This window comes from Ruditapes philippinarum, unplaced genomic scaffold (genome assembly GCF_026571515.1).
Source record: "Ruditapes philippinarum isolate M1 unplaced genomic scaffold, ASM2657151v2 ctg16_1_1_1_1, whole genome shotgun sequence".
Classification (NCBI taxonomy): Eukaryota; Metazoa; Mollusca; class Bivalvia; order Venerida; family Veneridae; genus Ruditapes; species Ruditapes philippinarum.
Genome location: NW_026867154.1, coordinates 319,034 through 331,339, shown reverse-complemented (window position 1 = coordinate 331,339; position 12,306 = coordinate 319,034). Strand labels below are relative to the sequence as shown.

Here is a 12,306-nt window from a genome sequence, read left to right as displayed (position 1 = left end):
TTTATTAATTATATATCGAATAGAATTCAATACTTAATTGAATTGAAGATCATGATAACCGTTGAAATATTTGTTTCGTCTTGACTTCATATAAATCAAATATGTTGAACGGATCGACACTAATATTATTGCGTGATATTCAAGTTAAGTTTATTATAGATATCATATCAATTTCATCGTTGCATGTTTTAGAAATTTGACACGATCTTTTGTAAATCCTTGTTGAAGGCGGAAGTTATGTTTTGTGCATACCACAAAGGAGTGAAGTAATGGTAGGTCATTAAAATTTCGTTTATTCTTTTTTCGCGAAGTTTTAATGATTGATAATTTGACAATAATATGATAAACATGTACGTTTAAGTATCGATTACATAATTTAAAAAATTGTAAGCGGTATTTGATGAGCATTATCAATTTAACATATTGTAACGCAAATTTATTTACTGCTCATTTATATCTTTAAGGCAAATCAAGTCGACAGTACACACGAAGCAAGTATGTAATCTATTTTTATGTTTATGTAATATATTTAATCTACCGTATACAGCCAGTTTGTTATATTCATCTTGTCTTAGTTTCTGTTTTGTCTATGTTAAGTTTATATAATTTATTTATAACGTTTGTTTAATTTCAATATTTCTGTATAAAGTTTCTGTAATATTTACAATGTGTCTATGATGTTGTTCAATACCTAACATCTATGTTGCAGCTTGATTGTTTAAAGTATTTCTTCGGGTGAATTACATGTCTCTACACTCTAAATCTTTAAAATAAATATGTTATTCATTATATACATGTTTAAAAAAAATTAAAATCGCAGTAATTGACTAATTTCGTTTATTAAACGGATGTAGTAAATCCATTTCTTTGCATGAATACATTTAATTGCACTTCTTATTTGGTTAGCAATGTCTTCAACATCATATTAATTAAGTGAATCGTTCCAATTTATAATGAAAGCATCAGGTAACGCTAGCCCCTACCTTTTTGCTAGTGCCATAAAATGACGCTAACTAATATTTTTGTTTAATATCTATGTTTGGAGTTGCTTCAACAAACTGTTTCTATTCTTTTTATTACATGAATGTTTTTTGAGTGTATTCGGTAAATTTGTAAATTGGAATTATACGATTAATAACTTCTTATATCTTCGTTTTCGTAGACATCAAGGAAATATTCTCCGTGTTTGATGTGGAAAATGCTGGTACAATTAACAGAGATGATCTAGAAACTGCAATAAGATGTCTTGGACGGACACCAACTGATGGGGATATTGCAGAGTTAGATGATGGTAAACTGCATTGTTTGATAAACTTAAGTTATCAATCTTATTTTAAACGCAAAAGTTGGTTTTAACTTCTTTCTTTCATACTTATACTCATACGAAGAAGAAACATCCATCTTACGTTTCAGCATAACGTTGATTATATTGGTCATAACTGTTTAATATCCAAACCATTTGATTTACACATGTTTGTTTATCAAACATTGGGTACACCCGGTCACTTTTTGCTTGAATTGTACGTAACGCCAAAACTGTCATCTTTTGCACGACGTGCCTTTGCATAGTCTAGATTGATGTTGTAATAAAGTGCTTCGATACTTTATTCAAAGTCATAAGTAAAAAAAAACAATTTTGATTAATTCAAAAACGTTCAACTTTTAAAACATCAACGGGTTGAATCATTAATGATTCAGCCATCGATTTTGTCGCAAGTGCATTTAATTGCCATAAAAAGAATGCATGTTTAAATATTCAGCAAACTGGGATATACAAGCAACCAAGAGGTATTTCTGCAGCTGTGTAAGATTTGTTTAATTCGAAAATATTTGGAGATATTTTTGCATAAAAGGCACAATAATTGATTATAAATTACAAATTTTTAACAAAATAGAATGTATTATTCATATTGAATATTAAGAGGATATTTTTTCGTTTAAGTGAAATATGGAATATATTTTCACGAAACATGATAAAATGCCACATATTTTCACGAGCCGGGACGGCGAGTGAAAATATGTGGCATTTTATCATGTTTCGTGAAAATATATACGATATTTCACGAAAAACGAAAAAACAACCTTTTTATTTAATTTCATTATCAAAGAAATATGGTTACGAACCCCCTTGCTTGCTACGCAACTGCAATTGTACAACGCGCAGTAATATAATTATTGTTTTGCACGCGATATTTAGCGCTTCATTGTGACGTCACGTAAACAACTCTTTAAATGTCTGTACAGCGTTAATGACTGAATTAAAGATATTGGTGTTCGGATTTATTTTCTTAGTTAGACCATTTTCTATCATTCTAGATAGTTTTCAAAACAAAATTCAACAAAAAGTTTTTTGTAATTATCAGATTTTTCAAACAAAATGGCGAAAGAAGTCCCCGAAAATAAATATGAGTTTTGACTCCGCCCACTTTCATATTTATATTACATATTTACTTTTAAAAAAATATGAAATATATTTGACTGATATTAAGAGGATATTTTTCGTTTGCGTGAAATATGGAATATATTTTCACGAAACATGATAAAATGCCACATATTTTCACGAGCCGGTACAGCGAGTGAAAATATGTGGCATTTTATCATGTTGAGTGAAAATATATACCATATTTCACGAAAAAACAAAAAAATATCCTTTTTATTTAATTTCATTATCAAAGAAAATGGTAACGAATCCCCTTGCTTGCTACCGACTGCGATTGTACAGCGCGCAGTAATTTATGCGTAAGCACGCGCTGTTTGGCGCTACATTGTGACGTCATGTAAACAACTCTTTAAACGTCTGTACAGCGTTAATTACTGAATAAAAGATATTTGTGTTCGGATTAATTTTCTTAGTTAGACCATTTTCTATCATGCTAGATAGTTTTCAAAACAAAATTCAAGAAAAAGTTGTTTTGTATTTATCAGATTTTTCAAACAAAACGCCGAAAGAAGTCCCTTAAAATAAGTTTTGACTCCGCCCACTTTCATATTTATATTTCATATTTATTTTTAAAAAATATGAAATATATTTGACTGATATAGCACCATATTTCATGGTTAAAATTAAATAAAGCATCATATTTCATGGGTAAAATTAAATAAAGTATTATAATGAAAGTTTGTTTTGCACTTTTAAAAGATTATCTGGCGGAGAAACGAACATTTTCTTGGCGCATTAGGGATATTTTTCTAGAAAGAGAACAATTTATGTTATGTTATCAAACTAACTTTAAAATAAATGATTGTAAAATCCAATGATCAGATTTTCGATTAATGTTTTGGAAAGTATAAAGAAACATTTCCTCTCCCAAAAAGGGCATTAAATATGAAGAGCATGTGCAAATCAATTTAAGTAGACTAGTTTTAATGTTTTAAGGCTTAAAATGAGATGCATTAGCTTCAATTTGATACGCAAAAAATGGATGCCGCCAGCAATCATTCTCAACACTGTGGAGACAACTAATGACCTCTCCAATAAGAAGACTCCGAACAGGGTTGTCTCTCATTGCAAGTCATCATTCCAAAACCGTTATTGCTACACCTAGAGGATTGTTTTTCGTATCAACCCTTTCAATAATTCGGTGAACACGTCTTTCAAAAGCTACTTATGCAAAATGAAATTTCAATTTGTCGCCAATTGAATATATCCAAGTAAACTGTAGGTTATAAAGGACTGTCGGTGGGAATGTCTTTTAAAGTAAATTAATGTAAACCCTACGCAAAAATAATGTAAACCCTATTTATTTCTATTTTACGTTTGAGCAAACATAACAGTTTATTTAGCATTAGAATATGTTAAGTTAATGATAGTGAAATATATAGTCCAGATAATTATACACTTGTGTACAAACTCTTTTAGATTTTTTTCTACATTAATTTTAAATATATTATTTCTTTTGGTAGTAAAATGTACATGTTCATGTATGTTTTACTCAAAAATGACTAAATGTACTGTTTTTTCTAGTACTTTAAATGATTTTTTTGCTTCTAATCACAAGGTAAGGGAAAAGTGAGTGAGGCAAAATTCCTCACTTTAATGAAAAGAAAACTGAATGAAGAAGAAGGGGATGAGGATATATATGAAGCTTTCAGAGTATTCGATAAGGAGGGGTATGGTATATTAAGTGCTGCTAACCTCAGAAATGCCATGACAAATTTGGGTGGTGGACTTACTACAAAGGAAGCAAATGATATCTTACAAGATGCTGATATTAATATTGTCGATGGGCACGTCGACTATAAAGGTAAGGTTTGATATAATGAATTATAACAGGTTTATTTTATAAAGATGTGGCCGGTAGGTGCATACAGTATATGGTGATTAAAATACAAATTGTACACAATTTTATAGATAGGATCAATCTACAATTGAATTTAACCATAACCATATCAATTGCTAGTGCATACATTGTAATTCATAAACTCAATACTAAAGGTTTAGACGGTTATATATTTCATACAATCAAATGTATAAATTGCATTGATTTCAGATTTGATCGAAGTTATGTCATCAAGTTGAAGGACCGATTGTTTGTGTCTCCGTTAACGCTTAAAAGTAGTTTTGTTTTTCTTCTTAACACTATTAATTATTCATTATTTAAATTCTGGAAAGGTGATTAATATAAACAAAAAGAAAAAATAGCTGAACTCATTGCAGACTCAATTTTCCCGTGTCTTATCATCACACCCATTAGGCGGCCTTGGCAGTATTCAGCACAAAAAAGTATTAAAAGACAAACCAGGAAAATTAAGCTGAAGCACGTACTAATATTCTACAGCTGCAACACAGCTGTTAAAAATATCTGAGACGCGTCACGACAGAACCAACATAGTGCGTTTGCGACCAGCATGGATCCAGACCAACCTGCGCATCCGCGCAGTCTGATCAGGATCCTTGCTGTTCACTTTCAGTTTCTCCACTTGTAATAGAGTTAGTAAGCGAACAGCATGTATCCTGATCAGACTGCTGGTCTGGATCCATGCTGGTCGCTAAGGCACTATTTTGGTTTTGTCGTGACGCGGCTCATCTTATTCTGGAAAGAGAAGATCCCTCGCGAGCAATTATATAAGAAACGAAAGTTGAAAATGATAGACTCCGATTTATTGAAATATGATAAACAAGATCAACAAGGAAAGGCGGCGTTCAATGAACTTGTGAACTAAACCCCACAGAACCCAGCACAAGGAGCACACGAGGACGAGTCTGTTCAAGAAAATAAACATGTTTAATAAATATGAAGTTTATTTTTATTTTATTGTTAATCGTATTATCGTTTGTCTAATGTTGCTCAATAAAAAGACGCAATTATTCTTTGTTGTTATAATATTCTGTTTACATGAACATATATAATAATTTTGACATTCCTTTCGAAATTGACTAAAAAATTAGTTAACTTGAAACATCTGTGTTTGTGTTATAGTATCACAGCTGTAGTGGTGGAGGAAAACGTCAGGTGTCGATTACTTCCATAAGTGAAATGGATATAGCTTTTCCTTATGAAAGATCTCCAGAGTCACAATATCATAAACATGTTTTGAAACAACAGGGGTGAACACAAACAACCTTTACCACTTTGTCCCGAATTGCCCAGATTTAAACATCTAAGGTTACTAGAAACGTTTGTTTTTTTTTTCTAAAATCATTACTGCTATATAATCGCAAATGTATTCATCACTCCTAGGAATGAGTTTACAAAGAACAAGTTCAGTGCACATGAAAATATGAACACAAAGATCAAGGAAGAGTGACGTTAACATAAACCATTTTGAAACATTTTATTTCAGCTAAATGTTTCAATTTCGTATTTTCTACTTACTACATAAATGTAATTTTGACATAGCGTTATTTAACCTTGTTTGCAAAAGAAGCAAAGTTCTTGATATATGCAATATATTTAGACTATTGTCATAATGTGATTCTTTTAAGTAACAAGTTCTAATAATAAGATACTAAAGGGATTTAAATATCTTCAAAATGTATGATATTCACTTCGGAAGTGTCGCTAGAAAAACTTTATATGAAAAAGTCCTTATCTCTCAACATTCTTTTATCATATTATTTTATCTTGTTGATTTTTCCTCGTCAAAAAAGTGCTTATTTCCCTTTCATCATCATGGCAAACTCTGAAATAAAACAAAGCAGATTTTTGCGCTGTTCTTTTAGAAATGTTCAAACTAAAACTCATCCCTGAATCAAAACTGAAACTAGGTATCAAACTAACATATACCAGATTTGGTATAAATGTATAAATTGGAAATTTATTTCGACAAAATTCTAAGAATAGTCCATATTAATCGAACCTTCATTAAACCAGATTTTTATTTTCGCAACAACTTTGTTGAATCGTTATGCATTTGTTCTTTTTACCTTCAAAATTGACTTGACCATCGCCATCAATATCAGCCTCCCTTATCATTTCATCAACTTCTTCATCTGTAAGTTTTTCACCAAGGTTTGTCATAACATGTCTTAATTCAGCTGCACTAATTGTTCCGCTGTTATCTTTATCAAAAACGCTGAAAGCTTCACGTAAATCTCCGTCAGCATCATCAGTCTGGCTATGTGCCATCATAGTAAGAAATTCTTGGAAATCTATAGTACCATTTCCTATAAAAACATCATAATGATAGTGAGAATCAACATTAACATAACGCATTCCCACCCACACAAATACATGTACAGTGGAACGGCAACCAGTTAATTGTTAGACTATTATGTATTTATGAAAATTCATTGAAGCATATCTCTAATGTAAGTCAATTTCTTTTTATACTACACCAGGGGACTGTCTGGTTGAATGTATATAATGTATGTGTTTGATAAAATTTGTTAATGGGTCGTGTGGGGGTTGCGTTTATTGAACGCCGCCTTTCCTTGTTTATCTTGTTCATCATATTTTTTTGCATAAACCATTAGAAAACTAGTGCGCCCATCAATCAATCATAAGAAAACAAAAATTGTGAATGGATTAATGAGAACAAAATATTCAAACTATTATATAGATTTACAACAACTATAATATTTATCATCAAAAGAAGTAAAAGTCTACCGTCAACATCCACCTCATTGATCATATCTCGTAACTCTGCTTCAGTAGGGTTCTGTCCCAAAGACTTCATTACTGTTCCTAATTCGTTGGTTGTGATTGTGCCATCACCATCCTTGTCAAACAGACCAAAAGCCTCCTTGAATTCTATTACAATCAAAAATAATTTTACACTGAAAGCTTTAAGAGTAAATATTTATAACGTTATACTCATTTTAGAACTTCCAGGACGCAATCAAAATGGTACATACCTGCAGTTTGCTCCTCTGTTAATTGATTAGCCTGAAACAGTTAGGAATAAGACATTTCATTAGAGCGTTTTGTTACGCTGTATCTTATTACTCTGACATAAAGCTAAGAAAAAAATAGCCAATTAAATTGTTCATCAGTTTAAGAAAACTGCTATTTATATTTACAAATTTAATGCATATAGAAGTATGAAATATTACAAATGCCCGAATGAGTTTCTTAAACAAAACATCTATCATCTTTATAACTTGCATTGATTATCTGAAGAAATTAAACTTACCATTTTAAACGAATATGTGAAAATCTAGCAAAGCCTTTAGTCCAACGTTAACTGTTATATTCATTTCTGAAACGAACGCAAACTATTGAATTTTATGCCGCAATGCGACATTAATGTTATATTTCATATAGGTGTCGCATAACAAAAGCGGACCGAACATATCCATATTGTGAAATTAAACTACATGTGTACCTCATTTTTGCGAAATGAAAATACATCTTATTTACGGTCAAAAGATTTATATTTGATTGATAATACGAGTTTATAAATCGACAAAAGGCGTTTGAATATTTTGAGTACGAGAAAATTTCGGTATAGGCAATTTTGTCTTTTATCGACATTTGATAAAGAAAACGTTCATGACACTAAATAATAATTTGTTTACTTATTAGCATTTGATTTAGTTGAAAGGAATCAGACGAACATTATCAAAATATCAATAAGTCCATATTTATATGAGTTTATGAAATCTATGTTTGAGACTTTAAAAGAGGAAAATCTTTCTTTATTTATCTCAAAGAAATTTTTAAAAAGACTGCCCTTGACTATCCTTTAAAAGAGCCATGACAATTTATGTCTATTCAGGAAATCGAGAACAAAGAGAACAGTTAGCACATTCACCTATGAGCCTGCTGGCGGGAACAGGGTCTAACTATATAACCATGAAGACCAAGATCAGTCAGTTTAGTCTGATCATGATCTGTCTGAACTGTTCGCTATTAAGTTAGAACATGTTTTGAGTATTTCCGTGAAAATGATGAAGGGTTTTGTTTAGACTGAAATATTGACAACTCCATTTAAGATATCTAGCTTGTTAAGTGTACACGATTATCTGGTCTGTAGTATATTGGAAGTGATGTCATATGTATCATCCTATCTAAGATATTAATAGATCTGTCATATCAGTATGCGTCTTAAAATTCGAGATGAAAGAAAAGAAATACAATTGTAATATACAAAAAGGATTTGTTTGTTTCATAGGCAACCCCTCATTAACAGAGGAGTGTATCTTAATTATGTAATACGCAAGGTGGTATACTTGCTATTATTTCATCGAAGCATGACGTCATTTAAAATGTCAAGTCATGAAGTAGGCGGAGAATAAGGTTTCTGGTGTCAAATGAGTATACATAGTAATACTATCAGGAATATATATCAAAAGTTCAGTGGGCCAAAAAATATCTCATTCAAGACGCCCGCCAATTTCAAAATGATAAATATAAATTTGACGTATACTCAACATCACTAATTCTGCGTCATCACTTATTTCACGGTAATGGCATATTTTCATGTGACCAGTGTTAAAATTGGTCAGAATTTACATATTTTATTCATACACCTGTACAACAAAGTTCTTGTGCAAAAATATTTTAAATCTTTAGATTTTTACGTAAAACAGAACAAAATTTTACAAATTTCTGCAAAAAGCAATAATAGTCCATTAAATTTGTGCGTATGTCTGATACAATCATCATTTTCTAAATGTTCTTGTTTGTTGGAAAAATAAATTTTGAGTTACAAAGTCAGAATAATTTTAATATTTAAAATCAAGCAAAATAATGTGCAGAAATTTTAACTGAAACATGAAAAAAACTGAAATGTAACAACATTACCGCGATTTAAATGATTGCATACCTTTATCAAAATGGCTGACATATGGTCTAGGTATGGTCCATTAAAATTGACTTTGACTGAATATATTGTTGTTTCCTTGTGCCATACAGTAGAAAATACTTATAGCTTACGACAATTTTTGTACCATAAGTTTCATTTGTTGTTTTCTTCCTTACGTACCGTGAACTAAGAGGAGCACAGTATAGCATAAGATTTACATTGAATAAAGTAATGTTATTTGTTACAAAAAGCATTTATTGATCGAAATAATAGTTTAAGCTTGTAAACATTGAAGTAATATATATAATAATATAAATAATAATATAGTAAAATCTGAATGTCTCTTGAATTATCAAAACCTACAAATCGTACACATTTTATCGTTAAAATGGTCATGATATGCCAAATGCTTTCATTTTAAATAGATCTAATCAGAAATCAACTTTAACTATCCCTTTGGTTTGGTACGATTAGTTCATTGTAAGGTTTGAATTGTTGAATTGAATTCTTCACAAGAAAAGTGGTTGAACAATCAACATAGCATTAAAGATGTTTTCGGGCAGAATCCCACAATATCCGAGGTACAAGACATGATCAATAAAGTAGATGTCGATGTGAAAATAAGTGTACAAGTAAAAATCTTAAGTGTACAAGTTCAAATATTTTGTATGCAAGTAAAAATAATATTTGTGGTTTAAAATTGCGCGTCTTGCCACAAGTTTGAATTCAATTAAATCTATATGGTATGTCTAACTTAAATAAGATTTAAAAATGAATACTTCTTTGGACGTTAAAGATGTTGCACATTTCTTGTCACTGTTGAAAATAACTCTCGGAAGATAAAGATTCACTTTCCTCAAAAGTTCTTCAAATTTGTCTGTACGAACATACAGCCTTAGTTACAAAATTATAAAATTTGCAAACTTTGATTTCTAAAAGTAAGTATCGTCTTGTGTCTTATTTTATAAAAGATATGCACTCAAAAATAAGTTGTGTTAAAATTGGAAATGAAATATTTGTATGCGTGTCTATATGATTTAAGTGACCCGAAAGTCTGTACTAGTTACCTTGGCAGAGTATAATTTCCTAGTTGTTTTATTTTTCTGGAAAGTTGAGAATATTAATATTTTATTTCTTTGCCAGGAAATTTTACGATGAATTTCCTAGAAGTTCTCATGATTATGACGCAAATCATAACATTGAAAGAAGTGATTTGTAAAGGAAACCACGTGCTCGATGAAGATGGCAATCAATTAAATAGTTATGTTTAGATCTAATCATGCACTTTGTATAACAATCTCAGAGGGAAACTGAGAAAAACTTAGAAGAAATTGTTGAAATAATCAAGGATGTGATTCAAATGGCGATAGAATCTGAATTTCGAAGATGAATTAGGAAACAAATTTACAAAAAAGCATGCCTACGTGCATTAAAGGTGACATTGCTCTTAACATTTATGTACCTCTACTGGTATGCGAGCAGTTCCCGTACAGAAGCAGTACCCGTATTTTTCATTTAAACGCTTAATTTTTACTTGCATTCTTCAAAAATTCATTTCAAATCAAGCAGATGCATAAACGAGACAAAATCTAAGTGTCAGTTCGGCAGTACGTATAAAAAGTCTCATTTTAAATCACTTTCACCTGTGCGTTGTCAAAAAGTGACCTTGTTTTCTCTGGGGGATTCCGTCCTTGCGTGCATGCGCTAAAATACTGACACGTGAGGCCTGTTAAAGGGTTTTCCACTGATACCACCTGTTTACAGATAAGTAGGCAATGTGATGAAAACTTGTTTAATTATCAGAATTTTGGCCAATATTACAATATTTAAATAATTTTATGGCTTTGATGCGTAAAATATCATGCATACAAGCATGCCATTGCATGTGAATGCGTTGGGGTAACGGTACCGGGTAATAGATACCAGCGTTTAGTCTACGCTCTATTTCCTGAATTACATCTAGTTATCTCTTAGAAAATGCTCTGTTCAATAATTATAAATGAAAAATAGGTCCGATATAACAAACTTGTATAATTATAATGGGTTAAATTTTATGTACGGGAACTACTTCTCTTCAAACAAAAAATGGATAATTTCGGTACCCCATATGAGGCCTCATAACTAAGGGTTGTTCTATGTTTAGAACATCATGGAATTTCCATTATTTGTGTGACGAGCTGAATATTGATGTGTAACATTCAAATTGTGGTGAGTGAGCGTAATAAAAAATAATGTTTAACTCACTACGATTTTTGTACGGGAACTGCTCGCATGCCAGTAGAGCATTTTGTAAATAATGCGACAAAAATTTAGATAATATTAATTTGTAAGAATCAAATGAAACATATACAAAATTAAGAAATAATAGATTTCAATATAAGTATATAAGTATATAGGTATTGTCATTTATCAATATGACATATAGCTCATGTCGGCTCATAATGACCAAGTATTATAGGTGTATTACCAGAACATTCTAGAATTTCTCCCACATCATAATAATGACTTACAGAGTGTATGAAATTCTCATTAAATTATTATCTCTGTAACTAGAGGAATCATCTAATTTTGACTGTTTTGAATAGAGAACTATATGCATTGAAATCATACCAGGAACATATTTAATGTAATTTGTTCCGGGAATTTGCACAGTAATAGTTTCAACATTTTACATAAAAATAATACTTCCTAACAACAATATGATATTTTACAAGCTTTGAAATATGGGTAATCGATCTTCATTCGTGAGAAAAACTCTCAAGGACATTTCGTTTTTTTGTCAGGCAGGTTCAATCGAAACCCAATACTGGAAATAAATGATACTATATAACTATTAACAATATTCTTAATTATTCTAGTACTAGTGTCGAATTGAGCAATTTTGTCATCAATTAGTTGGAAAGCATAATAACGACATCAACTTCCACGTTTTCATATTATGATTACATTTTATGTTACTGCAGACATGTTTTTACAATCAATATATTTCATTGCCAAGAAATGCACATTTCATGATATATTTGTGATTATAAAGACATATATACCGCCTGTACTAGATGAATAAATATGGTATAATGTGAAAAGTTTGATGTGATATTTTCCCTGCATGCTTGTTGT

The 12,306-nt window shown here is 30.9% G+C and overlaps 2 protein-coding genes across 2 annotated transcripts; one reads left to right on the top strand and one right to left on the bottom strand.

Moving 5' to 3' along the window:
• The first annotated feature begins 148 nt into the window (after positions 1-148).
• LOC132735070 (calmodulin-like) lies at positions 149-5,308 on the top strand. Its single transcript, XM_060721974.1, has 5 exons — positions 149-272; positions 465-495; positions 1,163-1,291; positions 3,999-4,244; positions 4,491-5,308. Exons 1-5 carry the CDS (start codon positions 270-272, stop codon positions 4,517-4,519), a joined length of 438 nt encoding a protein of 145 aa, XP_060577957.1. The 5' UTR covers positions 149-269; the 3' UTR covers positions 4,520-5,308.
• A 453-nt stretch (positions 5,309-5,761) lies between these two features.
• On the bottom strand, positions 5,762-7,695 carry LOC132735068 (neo-calmodulin-like). The gene is made up of 5 exons (XM_060721972.1): positions 7,576-7,695; positions 7,298-7,328; positions 7,050-7,193; positions 6,368-6,607; positions 5,762-6,123 (listed from the first exon to the last, which is right to left on the bottom strand). The coding sequence occupies exons 1-5, from the start codon at positions 7,576-7,578 to the stop codon at positions 6,095-6,097; spliced, it is 447 nt and encodes a 148-aa protein (XP_060577955.1). The 5' UTR covers positions 7,579-7,695; the 3' UTR covers positions 5,762-6,094.
• Between the last annotated feature and the right edge of the window lie 4,611 nt (positions 7,696-12,306).

Coding starts and splice junctions, on each gene's coding strand:
- LOC132735068 (XM_060721972.1), bottom strand. Junction 7,194..7,297: donor AACAGAGGAGCAAACTGCAG/GTATGTACCATT, acceptor TGATTGTAATAG/AATTCAAGGAGGCTTTTGGT. Junction 6,124..6,367: donor TGGTCAAGTCAATTTTGAAG/GTAAAAAGAACA, acceptor GTTTTATTTCAG/AGTTTGCCATGATGATGAAA.
- LOC132735070 (XM_060721974.1), top strand. Junction 496..1,162: donor CGACAGTACACACGAAGCAA/GTATGTAATCTA, acceptor TCGTTTTCGTAG/ACATCAAGGAAATATTCTCC. Junction 1,292..3,998: donor TATTGCAGAGTTAGATGATG/GTAAACTGCATT, acceptor TCTAATCACAAG/GTAAGGGAAAAGTGAGTGAG.